Consider the following 20,803-nt stretch of genomic DNA (forward strand, 5'->3'; position numbering starts at 1 on the left):
GTAAGGGTATAGGAAAGTGAATTAAAAATAGGAATTATCAAGTAAGTGCACCTAAAATTTAACTGAATGTTCATTCATTTGTAGTAAAAGAGGAATTTAGGGGATGAAAAAACATCAATAATGGATTATCTCTTGCATAATACAATGAAAACTGGAATATTTTTTTGAGTCAACACATTTTGACATATGTTGATGACTTACACTTTTTTTATGACTGCATTATTTTTCATGCAATGTCATATGTTTAAAAAATGCACATTGAAGGCCTTAAGACGAACAAAAATGGGCATTCCTTTAACCTGATATAAATATGTCATATATTGATGGATCCTTCAATTTTTTTTAAAATCTTTTAATTAACTTCAGTATTAATGTGACATACTGAATATTCACTAATATTAGAATTAACCTTTTATTTATCACGTGTTTAAGAGCCAGAGAGAGGAATTTAGGGGATGAAAAAACACTAAAAATGGATTAGCTCCTGCATAATATAATGAAAACTGGATTTTTTTTTTGAGTCAACACACTTTGACATATGTTGATGACTTACAACAACACTCTTTTTATGACTGCAGTATTTTTCATGTAATGTGATATGTTTAAAAAAGTCACGTTGAAGGCCTTAAGACGAACAAAATGGGCATTGCTTTAAACTGATATAAATATGTCAAATATTGATGGATCATTCAATTTTTTTTTTAATCTTTTAATTAACTTCAGTATTAATGTGACATACTGACTGTTCACTAATATTATAATTAACCCTTTATTTATAAGGTGTTTAAGAGCCAGAGAGAGGAATTCAGGGGAAGAAAAAACACTAAAAATGGATTAGCTCCTGCATAATATGATGAAAACTGGTACTGTCACATTTTGACATATGTTGATGACTTACAACAACACTTCTTTTATGACTGCATTATTTTTCATGCAATGTGATATGTTTAATGAGATCTAAATAAATGCTGCTGTTTAATATTCACTGTTTACATAAATGTGTCTGTTTTGGTTTTCAGGAAAAACGAAGATGTCGCAGAGAAACCACAAAAGACAAAACTCCTTAAATCTGAGTTGACCAACAACAAAGAAACGACAGCTGTTTGACAGTGTGTGTGTGTGTGTGTGTGTGTGTGTGTGTGTGTGTGTATGCATGTGTGTGTGTGTGTGTGTAGATTTTAAATACTGGTGTGTAGTAATGTAAATTGTCAAAATCAAAACAGTATGTTTTTTACAGATTTCCCATAAAGCTTGAATCTCCAGTTTCCTTTGTTTTATTTTTCAGCTCCTCCAGATACACAAATTTTACACTCCAGCTCCAAGATGATCCGCTTTTACTGTTTCCACCTCAGGAAAACAACCAACACTTGATGCAGGTTACACCTCATAACAAAGACACATTAAAGTTTCCTCAGAAGGACATATTGAACCATCACTTCCTCCACCTGGTTGGATTTGAAGCTGCTTCTCTGGCGTTGTTTTAACGGTGGATTGTTGTTAATTGGCTTTGATGGTTGTGTCGATCCAGTCTGTAAACTTGGAGACTCGAGCGTAGACGCCGGGTTTCATGGCATTGGCGCATCCCAGACCCCATGATGTCACACCCTGTATAATGAACTTGTTCTGGTAGTTACAGACCAGAGGGCCGCCGCTGTCACCCTGCAGGGACGCCAAAGAAAAGCAGCTGCTCAAATCAGACTCAAAAACAAAGCCTATCATCTTGGTTTGGATGAATAATATGTATGTTAAATATTTACAAACGGCCACAATCTCTACACTCTTTTAAATCCTCCTCACCTGGCAGCTGTCTACTCCTCCCTCGATGTTTCCAGCACACATCTCGTGGTCTCTGACTCTCCCGTTCAGGTAGGACGGACGATTACAGATCTTGTTCTCGATCACGGGGAAACCAGCTTCCTTCAGGACGCCTTCACCTCCCGTACCTGTGACACAGCTCCCTGCAGTTATCCTCCTCTTCCTCATATCATCCTAAACATCTCACTAGGAGAGCTCTAAACTCAGGGATTGTCACGAGGTGTTACTTCTTCATTATTTTTAAATATAATAATAATAAATATAAACAAAATATTGTGCTCTAAGACTTGACAGTATAATAATTTCTCATGCTATGACAAAAAAAATAATTTTTAGGAGTTTTTTCTTCATATAAGTCTTCAAAACTAGCTTTAACCACTAAATATAACCACTCGTCATTGACGTTAGCATGATGTACTGTACCTTGAGTTTCACCCCATCCAGTAACGTAACACTCTGTTCCACTGGGGACCACGTAGTCCTTATCTGGGAGACAGGCTGGCAGGACTTTGTCATTTATGAGTGCAGGACTGAAACACACACACACAAAAAGAGGATCAGTTTAAATCATAGACTGTATTAATAAAGGACCTAGTATCTGTGATGTCACCCATCTGTTCCTGAGCGCTATTTTGAAGCCAATCGTCGGCGGGAGCCATATTGGAAATGCAGACAGAGTGTGAGTTAAAGAGGCGGTCTTTGAGGCTCCTAGCCAACAGCTATGTGTTCCTGCCTGTCAATCAAGTCAGTCGTGACATGGGCAAAAATTCGTAATCTTCATATCTTGGAAATTGCCGTGTTAAAAAAATTTCATCCCCCGTATAGTGTGTGCTGATAGAGAAATTAGCAATGTAGTCCCAAGCTGTTTTTTGAACCAGGCTGTAAACATGTTTATTTCTGCTGTAAAGATCGTCTTCTTTGAATGGGTGTGTATGTGGTTTCCTGTGTTTCTGCAGCCAGCCTCAAGTGGACGCTTCACAAACTACAGTTTATAACACTTCCGCATGGGCTTTATTTTTTAAGACCGGAGGTTGCCGCTTGGTTTTAATAGTGGTATAGCTTTTTTTTTCCTAATACTGGAGGACAATTTATTCCCCAAAAGATCAAATTTAATCAAAAATGGTGATTACAGGCAAGGATTTAGCTTAATGGTTAGGTCAAGTGCCTATAAAGCGGGCGACCCAGGTTCAATTCAAGCCTACTGAATCCACTGTCCTCTCCTCTCTAAAATAAAAGTGTAAAAGCCTGAAAATGTAAGTTAAAAAAAAAAAAAAAATGGCGGTCACATGATCCTTAATCCCAGCCAAGAGCAACATATTCAATTTATGTTCATGTGCCTAAACTGAGCCCCCCCTGGAGTCAGCTATGAAAAAAAGAGCTAAGTGTGAACCTGAACCCTTATAATATGAGTTAACAGATTCATAGTAGTGCTGATTTGCAGTCTGAGGACAAAGTTTTGTGAACTGGGAGCACAGATATGTGGACAACATGAACTTTACAAAACTGTGAGCTCAGATTTGCAAACAGAAGCCACCTTCTTCAGTGTATTGTCAGCACATTTCTCAGACTCTACATTTATTGCTTACTAAGCACTAAGTAGCGAGTATTCTAAGTAAAATACTCAAACTAAATTGAGTACAAGGATGCAGAAATGTACTGAGCTAACTAGCAATGCTAACGCAACACTCTAGTACTCACGTCTGTAGCTTCAGCATAGCGATGTCGGCTCCGTTGGGTCCCAGCACCAGTTTCTCCAGGTTCCTCTCTTGTTTCGACGCCTCATTGGCTCTCTCTGTGTGGACTCCTAGAACCACCTTATAGGCTGAGGGTCTCTTGGACCTGCGGTGACACATTTAAAAACACACACAGTGGTTATCCGATATGTGTCATTACAGGATTTGGTTGTCTGATAGTTGTCGGTTGTGTCTCTGACCTCTCCAGGCAGTGGGCAGCCGTCAGGACCCACTGAGGGTGGATCAGGGTTCCTCCACAGAAATGAATTCCTGTACTGTTAGAGAGATGGAGAAACACATTCAGCTGAACATGATAATAATAATAATATGGCTTTAAGACTGTGAGCTAGTTAGAAGCCTGTAAGCTAGTTAGAAGTCTGTTTGGTAGTTAGACAACTAGCGAGTTAGACGACTGTTAGCTAGTTGGCAGCCTGTTAGCTAGTTAGACGACTAGCTAGTTAGACGACTGTTAGCTAGTTGGCAGCCTGTTTGGTAGTTAGACGACTAGCTGGTTAGACTACTGTTAGCTAGTTGGCAGCCTGTTTGCTAGCTAGGCGACTAGCTAGTTAGACAACTGTTAGCTAATTGGCAGCCTCTTTGCTAGTTAGATGACTGTTAGCTAGTTAGAAGCCTGTAAGCTAGTTAGCAGCCTGTAAGCTAGTTGGCAGCCTATTTGCTAGTTAGACGACTGTTAGCTAGTTGGCAGCCTTTTAGCTAGTTAGATTACTAGCTCGTTAGACGACTGTTAGCTAGTTAGACGACTGTTAGCTAGTTGGAAGCCTGTTAGCTAGTTAGATGGCTAGCTAGTTAGATGACTGTTAGCTAGTTGGCCGCCTTTTAGCTAGTTAGACGCCTGTTAGCTAGTTAGACGACTGTTAGCTAGTTGGCAGCCTGTTAGCTAGTTAGGTGGCTAGCTAGTTAGACGACTGTTAGCTAGTTGGCAGCCTTTTAGCTAGTAAGACGACTAGCTAGTTAGACGACTGTTAGCTAGTTGGCAGCCTGTTAGCTAGTTAGATGACTGTTAGCTAGTTGGCAGCCTGTTAGCTAGTTAGAAGACTGTTAGCTGACATGCTATCAAAAAGGAAAACATAGTGTTGATCATTTTCAGCTTTCTTTTTTGCCTTTTAGCTGCAACATTTTACGTTTCAAGTTTAGATTTACAGAATGCATGTTTCATGGCAGGAAATTATCTATTTTCGCTCTACTAAATGATACAAATACCAAACACACAACTCTCCTTTAAGGAAAGTAAACATGTAGGTGTTCACTTTTTAAATACTAGAAGACATAAAACATTGATATAAAACTAATCCCGGCACCTTTAAAGACTTCTTGACATAACTTGTTAAGATTTGGATGAAAAATATTCAGCTGATTTCATATTATCTTCACAAAAACAACAACATTTCTCAGACCTTCTCTCTTATCTCAGTCTGTTGCTGTACGTACTTGGTGCGGAGGCTGATCTGCCAGGGCCAGGAGTACGCTTTAGACACGCAGCCTCCGACAACACGACCAAAACAACGCTTTGGTTTGGTGACAGGGGAGCCGCACTTCAGACCAGCTGAGACGAAAAGAAGACGAAGAGGTCATGAACTCAAACTAAACCAGTTGTTTAAAATAGTGTAGCACTTTTCTTGCCCGTCACAATTCTTCAAATCCTTCAAGGCAGTTAAATATCTGTATCTGTATCTGTAGTGTTAATGTGAGTTAGGTTGCCTGCATGACAGAGCTGTCAACCATGACATCACTCTCTTTTCTTATCGCATCAAATAACCAATTAGAACTAAACTTCAGAGATGAACAAACACTGCAACATAATTTATCATAATAAGAGCTAACTATAAAGACAGAAGACATGTTTGAGAAACATTTATTTGGCATGTATTTCAATTTTAGAGTTGGACCCAGGCTCCATCTGTTTACATGGAGGAGGCGGGCTCTATGACTTATACTGCAGCCAGTCAGTAGGTGGAGCTCCCGATGTATTGGCTTCACTTTTAAGGAGCTGTTTTGTCTTCCAGTTTTTCATACAGGGTATGGTGGCACTGATATTTGAACAAATTCAACAACAATCCATTGCGTTGTTTTGGAGGCACCCTGGAGAGATTTCAACCATCAGACGGGCCGCTGAGATTTTCACATACCACAGTCTGGGATCTGACAGTAATCCCATTTCTTGCTTGTGTCAGTGGTGTAGCACCATGGTCCGTTCACGTCACCATCAGGGTTTCTGCACATCTGATACACAGGTAGAAGATTATTAGACAACTGAAAACAAATGTGTGCATCCTTCATAGCCTCCATCCTTTGAAGGATGCAGCTCCAGACCTAGGACACACCTAGAGTCTCATGCTGTCTAAACAATATCCTTAACTATGTAATTACCCAGATAATGATTTAGGCACAGATTGTTTAGTTGTGTTAACTCAGCATTAGCCAACCCCTAACCAGTCTGCAGCTCCACCTTCTTCGTCCAAGTACAGTCACCTCTAGCTTCAAAAACAGACACTGCAAAGGCCAGTCTATGCTACACACAAAGACTTACATTCCCCTCCAGATCCTTGGTGGGGTGAGACTGTGGGGTGAAGCTGTTGTGTTGGTGAGGGCTCTGTGAACTCCAGGCCTGACACGTCACTCCCAGCATAGTGATGGAGGTTGGACCCCGGTAAGTCGCTCCATTTCCAACCTTACAATCTAACAAAGCAGCAGAGATAAAGGATAGAAAAAATCAGACATGGAATCTTATAATCCATCAATTCAACGTGGTTAAAAATCTCAGGGTTTTACCTCTTGATGTTGTGTCTTGGGTTGGGGAGGGGAGCTGGGGTTTGGAAGGTACGGTGGGTGATCCTCCACCGGAAGGACTGGTGGAGCATTTCTCCAGGTTGCAGTACTCCCAGCGGGTTTGGGGGTCTGTTGTGAAACACCAAGGAGCCTTGTCATTGTCAGGATTCCTGCACAGATTTCTCCTGAGGTCCCTGTTGAAAGAAAGAGAGCAGGTATCCAAATGATAATTTAAAAAATACCAAAATACACTTTTCTTTTAAATTGATGATTATTTGAATCATTGCCTAAAAATTTGTCTCATAAAAATGTATTGTTCGGGTCAATCTTAAATGTAAGGGACTAGTGTGATGCTCACGCATTAGGGAAGTTCACTGGGGTTTTCGTATGGCTGTGAGGAGACATGGAACTCCAGGTTTGACATCTTTTCCCACTGATGGTCTCAGATGTTATGCCTCGATAAGAAGCGCCGCTCCCCTGATAGCAGTCTTCCTCCTCTGGGGGAACGACGGCATCATCTACAGGAAGAGAAAACAAAAAAACTCAGGCTCAGTTATAGAGGCGCAACCACAAGGGGGAGCTAAACTGTCAAATATCAAGTTATACCTGATATAGACCATATAAAAATGGACGTAGTATCCATGATGTCACTCGTCTGTTCCTGAGCACTGTTTTGAAGCCGATCGTCAGCGGCAGCCATATTGCTGCTGTTGAGCGATTGTGACGTAAAGAGGCAGGCTTTGAGCCTCCTAGCCAACAGCTACAGTGTTCCCGCCTGTCAATCAAGTCAGCTGTGCCTCTCATTGGAAGACTCGTAATCTCAATATCTTTGAAGTTAGAAAAAAATTCACCCTCCTACAGTGTGTGCCCATCGAGAAATGAGCTATCCAGACTACACTCGTCTTTTGAACCAGGCTGTAAACATGTTTATTTCTGCTGTAAAGATCGGCTTTTTTTGAATGGGTGTGTATGTGGTTTCCTGTGTTTCCGCAGCCAGCCTCTAGTGGACACTCAGTGAACTGCAGTTTTTGCACTTCCACATGGGCTTCATATTTTAAGACCAGATGTTGCAGATTGATACATGACCAGGATTTACATTAAAAATAGGTACTCATTTTTTCTAAAATGTAATAAACATTTTTGAAATACAGTCTTGGGACAAGTATTTCCACCAACGTTCCCCTGAAAATATATGTAATTGAGGCAGTTGCAGGTTGTCCCTCCTTAAAAATGCAATATTTTTTATAGTATCTATTAATGTCAGAGCTTTAATCGATTTTTTCCCATAATTTACACAAAAACTGTAAAGTAGGGAGCACTTATCCTTACCATTTTTGCATTTTGAATAAGAAATTCACTATCTTTTGTCAGAGTTCGACATTATTCAAAATAGCCGCTGACGTTATGGGGCACGTTGAAGTGACGCACGTAAAGATGACCGTTAACAATGGCTACCTGCGATATACACAGCGTTTTATTCTGTTGAAAGCGTGGTAAAGATGTTTTTTTCACTCTTAAATTTTGCTAAGTAAAGGTGATAAAAAGTGGCTAATCGATTTTGATTAGAAACGGCTGAGTGGAGAACTATAATGATGGACCCCTTCAACTGCCAGTTCCTGCTATGAGGATGCTAACGCGTCGAAGACAGGTGCGAGACATGAACACCATGACAAGAGAATCGTCTTAATAACCTGCGCTGATAATGTAAGTTATGATCCTCGGCTTCAAATGAGCTACTTATCTGAAGCACTGAATGGCGTTGTTATGCTATATGCTACTTTTTGCTAGGCTGTGATGCTAACTAGCTGTCAGAAGTTACGCGTTGTTTCCATAATATCGCAAGATTTCAGCTGCTATGGCACCAGAGAAACTACAGAACACTATCTATCAGGTATGGTGTGCGTTTGAAACATTATAACACTGTCTTTTATATATTTTAAGGCGGTTGTTTGTTGGTCTTACCTGGCTCCCCTCCACAGGTAGGCACTGTGCAGTACTCCCAGCGAGCTGTTGCATCTGCAGTGTAACACCAGGGCTTCCTCTCATTGTCAGGGTTACGACAGTAGTTGTTATCAAGGCCTCTGCAACAAACAAACAATAATGATGATAAAGGGTGGTTAAAACAATACTGAGGAAAATGTTTGCAATGCTTAAATATTTTATTCTATATTAATATGCATTTTTATGTGACTGTATACAGGGTTGCCAACTTTGAGTGTCTGGCTGGAGTGAGATTTTTATGACAGTGACCTAATCACATATACTTGCATTTAATCAGTGCACTTATTTTCATCACACATCATGGATTTAACATAAGAGATTTTGAGCATCTGGCAATTAATTCCCTGCATTCACATGAATATTTGTATTTATATGTTATTTTTCATGAGGTCTCTTTAAAACTAAGTAAAGTTTAAAACAGAGGTGAATGATAAAAAAAAAAGTGTAAACGCTTTCTTAGGTGTTAAACTAAACTCCCAAACCTGTAGCTGAAATAAGGGTTGCTTTACTGTTTTTTCGTTTTGGCTAAAGCAAATTCATTGTGACGCTACTATATGGCCTAATGTCATTATTTGGCTACCGGAAATTCTAAGTTGGAGTATTTTCTTTCACGTTACCCTGCAGGAGTTAACATTGTGTCTCAAAGCAATCAAGCCACCTTAAAAATCAAATTGATAACTGACCGTTGTGTGTGTTTTTCATAGTCTTATGTTCATTGTTGTTGATTGAAGTTAATCAGAGACAAAGTAGGGCAGATCAGAATCCTATGATTGAGCATCATGGAGATACATTACACACCACAGAGTTTTGGCGTGAGTGAGACCCTGCTGTTTATTATGTTTTTTTCTCCCGAGGACGCACAAGGAAATTAAATTGGGATTCAAGCTGATGTAAATTCATCCAACTTAGCTATGATTCTAACAGTCCTTGTATGTAATGTTAGACATGATGAAATATTGAAAGTAATACAGTAAAATGAAAACCAAGAGCAGACAGTTCTGATGGAAAAAAATGGAGTCCAGTGGTTCTTACTTGCAGGGGTAGTTGTCAGGCGTGCGGTTGTGTTTGTGTGGCGTCTGAGAAGACCAACTCTGGCACCTCTTACCCGACTCTGTCACAGCAATCGTGCCTCTGTACCCTCCACCTTCACCTGTGATACAGGTCATCTCTGGGACGACGGTGGGAGGCTCGGATGCTGAGTGTAGCAGAGGAGAGAGATGGGTTCAGAAACAGTGTTAAGATGCAGCAGCAGCAATTTCTGGAGTCCCTGAGCTCCCTTGTCTCGTAGGTTCCTCTGAGTCTCTGCTGTGGATGTGCCAGACTCCAGCTGCTACAACTACTACTATCCGTCTCACCACTATCATCTCTCTCTCTCTCTTCATCTCCCTCTATCCCTCTCTCCAACTCGGTCTCAGCAGATGTGTGTCTAACATGAGTCTGGTCCTGCTGGAGGTTTCTGCCTGTTAAAGGAAGTTTGTCCTTGCCACTGTAACTCGCTAAATGCTGCAAAGTGCTCTGCTCATGGTGGATTAAGATGAGATCAGACTGAGTCCTGTCTGTAAGATGGGACTGGATCTGATCCGGTCTTGATGTTGGGTCTTTGTTAATAATAGAACAGAGAGTACGGTCTAGACCTGCTCTGTTTGGATAGAGTCTTCAGATAACGTTTGTTGTGATTTGGCGCAATATAAATAAAGATTGATTGATTGATTTGAGAGCAAGAGTATTTTTTACAAATCTCTGGGCCTGTAAGATATAATTTAAGATATTTAAATATTCTAAATGCATTTATTTTCGTTCCTCGGGTCAGTCTACGATGGATCCAGCAGCAACAATCAGTCAAAGAACTTACTCATGGTAAGGCTTCCTCTGCAGAAATTAGAGCTCTGTATAAAGGGTAAGTGTATTTTCTACTGTTATTAAAGCAGGTCATATGACTGATTCTGCAACCAAAGAAAATGCTAATGCTAAGGTAAAATGAAATGAAGGAAAGTAGGAGTTCTTACTGCAGCGAGGTATGGCGCAGAAGTCCCATCGTTTGGACGGGCTGGTGGTGAAGCACCAGGGTCGGGGGTCACCATCTGGGTTTCTGCAGTAGTTCTGCTCAAGATATTTCTCTGGAAGTCTAAAGGGAACATAAAAGGAACTCTACATTAAAACCCTCATGTATTTCTTACCAGGATGAACTCCTGCTTGAGGTTGTTTGGTAGATGGAGGTGCTGTTTTTTAAGGTCTTACGCGCTCGGGTTGTAGCCGTGGTTGTTGGGTTTCTGGGAGTCCCAGCGTTGGCAGGTGTAGCCATTTTCTGTGGTGGCGACTTTTCCTCTGTAGTCCTCACCACTGCAGACTATACATTCATCTATAAGAGAACAAACACACACATCACACCAACTTTATCTTACTGTGTTTAAAAAGGTGTTTGCGGGGTGCTGGTGGCCTAGCGATCTAAGCACCCCACATATAGAGGCTATGGTCCTCGTCGCAGGGGTTGCCGGTTCGATTCCCGGCTGGTTGACCATTTCCTGCATGTCTTCCCCCGCTCTCTGCTCCCCACATTTCCTGTCTCTCTTCACTATCCTATCAAATAAAGGCAAAAAGCCCAAAAAATATAACTTTAAAAAAAAAAAGGTGTTTGCTGTGTTCGACCGTCTAAAGTAGGGGTTCCCAAAGTGTGGATCGGGACCCCCTGGGGGGTCGCGAGACACCAATGGGGGGTCACGAGATGTCTTCTATTTTTTATTTTTTTATTTCAACTTGCTTATTTTACCCATTATGGTAAAAATGCATACAAAAATAGTAATTACATTTGAAATAAAACCCTGCAAATAAGAACATTTCATTCGTTTTCTGCCTTTCTTTGTTGCCAGATGACTCCTAAAGTCAGGGTTAGGGCTAGCTAACAGTTGATTAACAATAGGATCAATAGCAGCATGTTAATTCACAGCAGCACAGGAAACACAGCCACATGTGCATGTCAGTAAACCCATTTAACTTCAAGGACAGTGGGAGTCACAAGTCTTTGGCACCTATATTTTGGGGGTATCGTGGGCTGAAAAGTTTGGGAACCCCTGGTCTAAAGAAAGCAGGAGGAGTTCTTTTGTCAGTAAAGATGACTTATACATGTAAAGGACAAGATATGAGAGGCATCACTTGGTCCACAGGGGGCGCCAAAGTTAACAAAAGCTCCTTACAGGACAAGCTTTAGAGAACTGAATCTACAGCCACACTTGCCTCTCTGTGAGGCTATTTAGAGCTCTCTCTTTTTCAGCTAAATGCTAACCTCAGCATGCTTACACAATTATGACAATGCAGATGAGTTTAACATTTCAGCTGTGTTTAATGTTTCTAGGATAACTATCTTGAGATTACAGTGGCTGGGAAGTGCAATAAAAATACACAAAGGATGAAACACTTTCACAAAGTTGGAAAACATTTTTACATTTAAGAAACAAATTTACAAAAATCAGAAAGACTTTTAAAAGAGACGGAACATTTTTACCAGTCCTCAAACAAAATTACAAATGACAGATTCTGACGGAAAAGGAATGTACCAATGATTTTCAAAATAAAAGACGTCTGTAATATGGAAATGTGCAACAGCAAGGGAATTAATATATATTTGATATTAACAACCCTGTTTTGATTCAGACTGATAAGAGAACACCTTAAAATGTGGTCCCCCCCTATCACAGCTTTATCTGATTTGGGATTTCAAAATACATTTATATGTTCAATTTCCAATGGTTTTTATTTTGAAATTCCAAATCAGATATAGCTGTGATTGGCGGGATCACATTTTGAGGAGTTCTCTCATGAGTCTGAATCAAAATATTTGAGTGGAAACAGGGTTTTTAATATCAAATATGTATTAATTATCTTGCTGTTGCACATTTTCACATTACAGATGTGTTTTATTTTGAAAATCCTTGGTACATTCCAGAATCTGCTGTTTGTAAATTTGTTTTGGGACTGGTAAAAAAGTTTCTGATTTAGTAAATTTCCTTTTGTTTTATAAAATGTTAAAATGTTTTCCAAAATGTAAAGTTGTCTCCAACTTTGCAAAGTGTTTCATCCTTTGTAAATTTGCATTGCACTTCCCAGCCACCGTATGACAGGGTCTGTTCTGATATAGTCTTGGCAAACCTCCAAGAATTCACATGACTGATAAATCACAGACATATCTGAACAAAATAATAATACAGCAAAATCTATGTTTTTTTTTATTTTTACCAGTGCAGCTTTTTACGTTGCAGTGTTCCCAGCGGGTACCAGCGTCTGTGGTGTAGCACCAGGGTCCCCCGTCGTCTCCGTCAGGGTTTCTGCAGAAGTTAGACTCCAAGTCTGCTCTTGGGTGGCTCTGGGGTGTAATACTGCCAACGACACATTGAGAAAAACATTCTCAAATACATGTAAGGGGCGTGATATTGGAAAGAAATCAAGATGGGTGAGTACACACTTTGGCCTGTGTGGGAAACTTGCACTCCATTTCTGACACGTCTTTCCGGATTTTGTTTTAGCCTTTGTTCCTCTGTAATCTGTTCCTGATCCGTTCACACACTCCTGGAGGAATCCTGCAAAGACAGAAAGCATGATATTTTCATATCAGTGATTTATAACATAGATTATTCCTGGTGAACATTACTTTGAGGGGATTATATATCCATTCTGAAGTGAAGTTTTATCACCAAATTTGAATAACAGTAAGTAAAACATGCATCAACCACCTCACTGTGTTTGCAGATAGTCAATACAACTCTGATCATACATCAGCGGCTCAGCATTAATCACAATAAGAGTAAAAAGACAAAAAGGACTTGCCATTTTTTTCAAACAAAACTGTGCTGGCCCTGCGCAGGACAGTCTCTACTTTGGAGTTGGCTGCTGCTGTCCAACACTCCTGGTCCTTTTCAACATACATGAAAGCTCTGTGAAAACACAGTAGTTAGACAGTTTAGTTAGAAAGCTGAGTCTTAAATTTAAAGCTTAATTGTGTCACGAGTGTCAATTAAAATGTTGGATTTCAAAGCCTAAACTTACCTGCATGTGAAGGTTACTTCAGCATCACATTTAACAGAACATTCAGCTGCAGTGTTTGCTGAGTACTGTCTTTTATTCAGTGAGAGGATCCATGCCCCCTCAGTTCTGGTGTATCCATTCACATCATTTCCACTCACTGAAATCAGACACAAATTAATAAATATAGTATCAAATATACAAGTAGGTGCCCACTTGATGCCCACCCTCCATTGGCTAAAACACCATAAAGTGCCCTCTGGGGGACCCTCCATTGGCTGAAACACCATAAAGTGCCCTCTGGGTGACCCTCCGTTGGAGAAAACATGACCAAGTGCCCTCTGGGTGACCCTCCATTGGTTAAAACACCATAAAGTGCCCTCTGGGTGACCCTCCATTGGTTAAAACACCATAAAGTGCCCTCTGAGTGACCCTCCATTGGTTAAAACACCATAAAGTGCCCCCTGGGTGACCCTCCATTGGTTAAAACACCATAAAGTGCCCTCTGGGTGACCGTCCATTGGCTAAAACACCATAAAGTGTTGGTTAAAACACCATAAAGTGCCCTCTGAGTGACCCTCCATTGGTTAAAACACCATAAAGTGCCCTCTGGGTGACCCTCCATTGGTTAAAACACCATAAAGTGCCCTCTGGGTGACCGTCCATTGGCTAAAACACCATAAAGTGTTGGTTAAAACACCATAAAGTGCCCTCTGGGTGACCCTCCATTGGCTGAAACACCATAAAGTGCCCTCTGGGTGACCCTCCATTGGTTAAAATACCATAACGTGCCCTCTGGGTGACCCTCCATTGGCTGAAACACCATAAAGTGCCCTCTGGGTGACCCTCCATTGGTTATAACACCATAAAGTGCCCTCTGAGTGACCCTCCATTGGTTAGAACACCATAAAGTGCCCCCTGGGTGACCCTCCATTGGCTGAAACACCATAAAGTGCCCTCTGGGTGACCCTCCATTGGTTAAAACACCATAAAGTGCCCTCTGGGTGACCCTCCATTGGCTGAAACACCATAAAGTGCCCTCTGGGTGACCCTCCATTGGTTAAAACACCATAAAGTGCCCTCTGGGTGACCCTCCATTGGTTATAACACCATAAAGTGCCCTCTGGGTGACCCTCCATTGGCTGAAACACCATAAAGTGCCCTCTGGGTGACCCTCCATTGGCTGAAACACCATAAAGTGCCCTCTGGGTGACCCTCCATTGGTTATAACACCATAAAGTGCCCTCTGAGTGACCCTCCATTGGTTAAAACACCATAAAGTGCCCCCTGGGTGAACCTCCATTGGCTGAAACACCATAAAGTGCCCTCTGAGTGACCCTCCATTGGTTAAAACACCATAAAGTGCCCCCTGGGTGACCCTCCATTGGTTAAAACACCATAACGTGCCCTCTGGGTGACCCTCCATTGGCTGAAACACCATAAAGTGCCCTCTGGGTGACCCTCCATTGGCTGAAACACCATAAAGTGCCCTCTGGGTGACCCTCCATTGGAGAAAACATGACCAAGTGCCCTCTTGATACCCTCCATTGGCTAAAACAAGATAAAGTGCCCTCCGGGTGCCCTTTCATTCGCTAAAACATGATAAAGTGCCCTCTGAATGCTCCTAGAATGGCTAAAACAAGATAAAAGTCCCTCTTAATGCCCCTCCATTAGTTAAAACAAGATAAAGGTCCCTCTTGATGCCCTTCCATTGGCTAAAACACAATTAAGTGACCACTGGGTGCCCCTCTTTTGGCCAAAACACAATAAATTGCACCCTGGGTGCCCCTCCAATGTCTAAAAATGTGTATCTAGTTCCCTCTGGGTGCCCTCCATTGGCTAAAACATTCTGAAATGCCCACTTGAGGCCCCTCCATTGGTTTAGACACAATTAATTGCCCATTGAATGCTCCTCCATTGGCTAAAACAAGATAAACTGCCCTCTGGGTGCCCTTTCATTCGCTAAAACATGATAAAGTGCCCTCTGAATGCTCCTCAAATGGCTAAAACAAGATAAAAGTCCCTCTTAATGCCCCTCCATTCGTTAAAACATGATAAAGGTCCCTCTTGATGCCCTTCCATTGGCTAAAACACAATGAAGTGACCACTGGGTGCCCCTCTTTTGGCCAATACATGATAAATTGCACCCTGGGTGCCCCTCCAATGTCTAAAAATGTGTATCTAGTTTCCTCTGGGTGCCCTCCATTGGCTAAAACATTCTGAAATGCCCACTTGAGGCCCTTCCATTGGCTTAGACACAATGAATTGCCCATTGAATGCCCCTCCATTGGTGAAAACATGATAAAGCACACTATGAGTGCCCTTGAATTGGCGAAAACACAAAAAAGTGCCCACTTGACGCCCCTCAATTTGCTGAAACACAATCAAGTGCCCACTGGATGTCCTTTCATTGGAGAAAACACTATTGAATGACCATTTGATGCCCCTCCATTGGCGAAAAACATGATAAAGGTTCCTGTGGGAGCCCTTGCATTGGCAAAAACAATGAAGTGACCACTGGATGCCCCTCCATTGGCAAAAAATATGTATCTAGTTCCCACTGGATGCCCCTCCATTGGCTAAAACATTATAAAATGCCCACTTGAGGCCCCTCCATTGGCTTAGAAACAATGAACTGCCAATTGAATGCCCCTCCATTGGCTGTAAATCATGTTAAAGGTCACTATGGTTGCCCTTTCATTGGCAAAAACAAGATAAAGTGCCCACTGGATGCCCCTCCATTGGCTAAAACAAGATGGTGCCCTCTGGGTGCTCTGTATACCATGTTGTGATTGCAATTGAACTGCCCACACACAGTTGAGTCATTGATTAGAAAAACAAATGACAGTCAGAAAACACTAAAGCACTAAAGTCAAAGTTATACTGTATTTTTCATGTTTTCAAACAGTGGCTCAAACCTGGCTTAAGTATTACTCAATTTGAATCATTTTCAAAGATAGTTCAAATTAAGATTAAGTTTCATGGCTAGAACTTTTAACACATACAGGTCTGTGCTCTGTAGTGCATCAGTCCGAGGGTCTTGGACTTTGACTTGCGTTGGCTGGTTCAGAGAAACCCATGTGATCTGACGGCTGTTCAAACCACAACAGAAGCAGCAAGTACAAACAAAAGAGACTGTGGGAAGCTGTTATTTTGTTCTGACTTGTGTCAAACAAGAACATTTTGAATTTAATTGGACAGTTTGAAGTGGCAGTTTAAGACGGTTGTTTGTTAGCTTCGTTTTGCAGAGCCTGATCTGTCAATTTTGCTAATTGTGAAAGAAAGATTTCCAACCTGTCCCTAACGCATACAAATGAATATGCCTCATCAACCTTTTATATCTTCATGCTAAACTAAATTACCTTTCCTAGCATAGCTCTTTAAAAACAAGGGGAATTTGTCTGAGGGGCAGTGCCTTATGTAAGAGAGAAACTGCCCCGATCCTGGCCTCTGATTGGCTAAACTTCTCACTTTTTTAAACAAGCTAGCAAAACCACAACCTAAACTTTGTGTAGCAGCCTAATCTTTACCTCAACACACAGATTAAACCTAAGGATGACCTCATGCTTTCTAATAGACAATGATCAGTTTTTGGCCAACATAATTTTGCAATTAATTTACTCATACTGGTGCTTCCTAATTTTTTTAGATTTTATGCACAAGACAAACAACTCTGAGTTATCACTAAAAGATGCCGTTATTTCTTACCAGTGCAGATCAGAGCTCCCAGGAGGAAGGCTGCTTTGTACAGGTCCATGCTGAGGCCCTTTTACAAGCAGCTCATAGCCGACTATCTTACAGAGGTTCCTCCTGGTATATTATTGGGCGCCTTTTAGCATGTTGGGAAACAAACAGGACAGCTTACTCATTAGTCAATCATTGGCTTGACAAGGACGGGGGACAGAAGAGCAAGGGGTCAAAAACCTTTCTCCCTGTCAAAGAGAACACTACATTTTGCATCAATTTGGAATTTCACAGACAGAGTTAGATACCTCGTTCAGTAACACTTTACAATAAGGGTCCCTTAATTAGCGTTAGTAAATGCATTATTAAGCATTAATTAACAGTTTAATAATAGTTTAATAACCGTTATAATGTATTACCTAACATTAACTAACACATTAGTTAATGCATTAATAAGCAGTTAATTAATGTCCACTGCTCAGAGTTAATTAATACATTATTAAGCATTAATAAAAGTTACAAAACTTAATTAGTTAACCATTAGTGAATGCTTTCTGGACCCTTATTGTAAAGTGTAACACATGCATCACTTAGGTAACACATTATAAATACTAAACTGCCTCATAAGCATAAGCATAAGCGTGTGCATCACTTTTAAGTGTCCTCTGGAAACACTTCTGTTGTGTTGCTGTCTATTTGCAGCGCTTTTTTTAATGTGTAGTGCTGTTGTCTTTGCATCGCGTTTTCTAAATGCTGCGCATGTGTTGTCAAATTGATGAAGATGTTTTCTTAATTTGCTTGTGTTTTGTCTTTTTGCATGTGTTTTCTTAAGTTGCAGTGCTGTGAGCTCTCAGTGCCACCGTACTTCTCTGTGCCAGTTGAGATGTTATCTGTGATTATCTGTTTTATTCTAAATAAAATGTGTTAAATTCTTTATATGTGTTGCTTCAACTACATTTCAACTCATTTTGCTTCAGAGTATGTGTTACCTAAGAGATACATGTGTTACACTTTACAATAAGGGTCCAAAAAGCATTCACTAATGCTTAATTAAGGTTAAGTAATGCTTATGAGGCAGTTTAGCATTTATAATGTGTTACTTAAGTGATGCATGTGTTACACTTTACAATAAGGGTCCAGAAAGCATTCACTAATGGTTAACTAATTAAGTTTTGTAACTTTTATTAATGCTTTATAATGTATTAATTAACTCTGAGCAGTGGACATTAATTAACTGCTTATTAATGCATTAGCTAATGTGTTAGTTAATGTTAGGTAATACATTATAACGATTATTAAACTATCATTAAACTGTTAATTAATGCTTAATAATGCATGAACTAACGCTAATTAAGGGACCCTTATTGTAAAGTGTTACCCATCGTTCTCTTTTCAGTCGAATGTTACTGAATATTTTTTAAAGTAGATTACCTTTTTCACGTCTGGATCTAAACCTCTAAGTTGAGATGCACGTACGGCCTCTTGAGCTGCTTTTCCTCCGCCTCAGCAGATTCAGGAGACTTACCTCCTGAGCTTCGACCTCTCTGACATCATTTGTCCTTTTTTTTTAATCAAGAGGCCTCTTTTTTATCTTGATAGCTTCGATACTATTATCTCCATCCTAAGCATGCTTGTGGTTCCTGTGCAGGGATTTAAGTTACATTCAAAAATATATAGTGGCCGTATGTTTAAGGTTATCTCATGGTCTCATTTGTGTCTGTGTTATATTGTTTTAATATAATAAACACTGCATTCTCACTCAAATGTTGATGACTTTGTTTTACTCATCAAATGAAATCAATATGTTTAGTTAATCTTTGGCTAAAAGAGACCAATGTCCTCAACTGCAAATATGTGATTACAAAACAATCTACTTTAGACTGTTCAGTGCGTACGCAAGTCACTTTTGTTCCATTAGGAGAACTGTGCCACAGTTTCTAGAAAAAATGGGCCTTTCCAAAATGTTTCCTCTTAATGATGATTTTAATCAGTTTTACTTTTCATGCTTGAAGTTAGACGTTCCTGAATTAAAGAATGCTTCAGGACAGTTTGAAAATGACCCACAACTTCAATCACACAACTCTGATCAACACTGAGACTGGAATAAAATACTTCCTGATACATTTGATTTTATCAATCGAAAAAAATCTGTTACAGCTATGCCAAACAAATAAAAACAGTCTTTTAAAAACTCAACATTAAGACACAAAAAAGTGCAAAAATTAAACTGCAAAAAGAAAAACAAAACTGTTTAGAATAGGTCTCTACATTTCTCTTTGTCCAGAATCTTTTAAATTGGTTTGTAGAGCGAGTGTCAGGAAAATGAGTCCAACCAAGACCAGTCAAAACACACCTCAGTGTCACATCTGTCTTTTAATATACTGTATATATATATTCAGAGTATATACACTACCAGTCAAAAGTGTGTGAACCCCTGCTTTAAACCAACCCAAATAAATTTATTCATATCACGGAGGGAAATCTGTGCGCTTCTGAAATCTAGTTTAAAGGTGACATATCACGCTTTTTTCATCAATATATATTGGTCTAAGAGGTCCCCAAAACATGTCTTTAAAGTTTATGCTCAAAAAAACACTTTGAAATCAGATTTTGGTCTGCCTGAAAAGCCCTCTTCTTCATTCCTCATCAGAACACTCTGTTTTCTCTCTGACCACGCCCCCTCAGGAAGTGGATGTGCCTCGGCTCTCCAGCACGTTGATCTAATGTTTACATGTTGGCTGAATATACACGGCTGCTCACAGATCGCGTTACTTCAACCCTCTGAATCTGATCCTGACGGAGAGGCGCCTGTAGCAGGACCTTTCTGAAGGATTGGTTACAGATTTAGTGTTTCTTGTTGTTTTATTTGTCAGTATGTCGACGTGTGTCTTGGTACACAGCTACAGCTATGAAGATGTAGCTATGTGGCTATGCTAATTAGCGCTAGCACTTATCCATGACAAATAAAAATCATCCACTAGATCTTCAAATCTGCAGACGTGGGGAGTAAAACCGACCTCTGCCAGAAAGGCAGCAGGACCTTTTCTGAAGGATTGGTCACAGATTCTGTGTTTCTTGTTGTTTTATTTGTCAGTATGTCGATGTGTGTCTTGGTACACAGCTACAGCTACAGCTATGAACATGTAGCTATGTGGCTATGCTAACTAGCGCTAGCACTTATCCATGATAAATAAAAATCATCCACTAGATCTTCAAATCTGCAGACGTGGGGAGTAAAACCGACCTCTGCCAGAAAGGCAGCGGGACCTTTCTGAAGGATTGGTCACAGATTTAGTGTTTCTTGTTTTTTTTATTTGTCAGTATGTAGACGTGTGTCTTGGTACACAGCTACGACATGTAGCTATGTAGCTATGCTAACTAGCGCTAGCACTTATCCATGATAAATAAAAATCATCCACTAGATCTTCAAATCTGCAGACGTGGGGAGTAAAACCGACCTTTGTGTTTATTAAGACAGCCTACAACTAGCATGCCTCCCTCCTAAGCTCCTTGTTAGCACACATTTGTGCAGGTAATGAAAAACAGAGGAGGGATTCAGTATTATTTTATACAGTCTATGGGCTGAACAAGCTCCGAGCTCTGACTCCGTGACAGACCGGATATTGTTGTTACGTAACAAAAACATGGAAGTCTGAAACGGCTCGTTTCACACACATTTACAGAAAGGTGGAGAAATCAGAACAGGGGCAGAATGGACTTTTTTCATTCTCGGGGGGTTTGTAGACAGGGACACATATTTCAGGTAGAGA

At 40.5% G+C, this 20,803-nt stretch overlaps 2 protein-coding genes across 2 annotated transcripts in view; one reads left to right on the forward strand and one right to left on the reverse strand.

The window, feature by feature from the left end:
* LOC117824698 (solute carrier family 22 member 2-like) overlaps window positions 1-1,335 on the forward strand; it is a 14,521-nt gene extending 13,186 nt beyond the window's left edge. Inside the window, exon 12 of the mRNA XM_034700260.1 lies at window positions 1,020-1,335. Coding sequence (XP_034556151.1) covers window positions 1,020-1,107 — 88 coding nt within the window. The 3' untranslated portion in view covers window positions 1,108-1,335. The remainder of the gene's footprint in view (window positions 1-1,019) is intronic.
* On the reverse strand, window positions 1,259-18,515 carry plg (plasminogen). The gene is made up of 20 exons (XM_034700259.1): window positions 18,465-18,515; window positions 17,058-17,178; window positions 13,374-13,509; window positions 13,155-13,261; window positions 12,793-12,907; window positions 12,567-12,706; window positions 10,575-10,695; window positions 10,343-10,461; window positions 9,369-9,531; window positions 8,298-8,416; window positions 6,694-6,853; window positions 6,339-6,529; window positions 6,097-6,245; window positions 5,696-5,789; window positions 4,998-5,112; window positions 3,749-3,823; window positions 3,514-3,654; window positions 2,239-2,345; window positions 1,798-1,943; window positions 1,259-1,659 (listed from the first exon to the last, which is right to left on the reverse strand). Exons 2-20 carry the CDS (start codon window positions 17,104-17,106, stop codon window positions 1,498-1,500), a joined length of 2,409 nt encoding a protein of 802 aa, XP_034556150.1. The 5' UTR covers window positions 17,107-17,178; window positions 18,465-18,515; the 3' UTR covers window positions 1,259-1,497.
* Window positions 18,516-20,803: the final 2,288 nt, after the last annotated feature.

The sequence above is a fragment of the Notolabrus celidotus genome, chromosome 13, assembly GCF_009762535.1.
Source record: "Notolabrus celidotus isolate fNotCel1 chromosome 13, fNotCel1.pri, whole genome shotgun sequence".
Taxonomy (NCBI): Eukaryota; Metazoa; Chordata; class Actinopteri; order Labriformes; family Labridae; genus Notolabrus; species Notolabrus celidotus.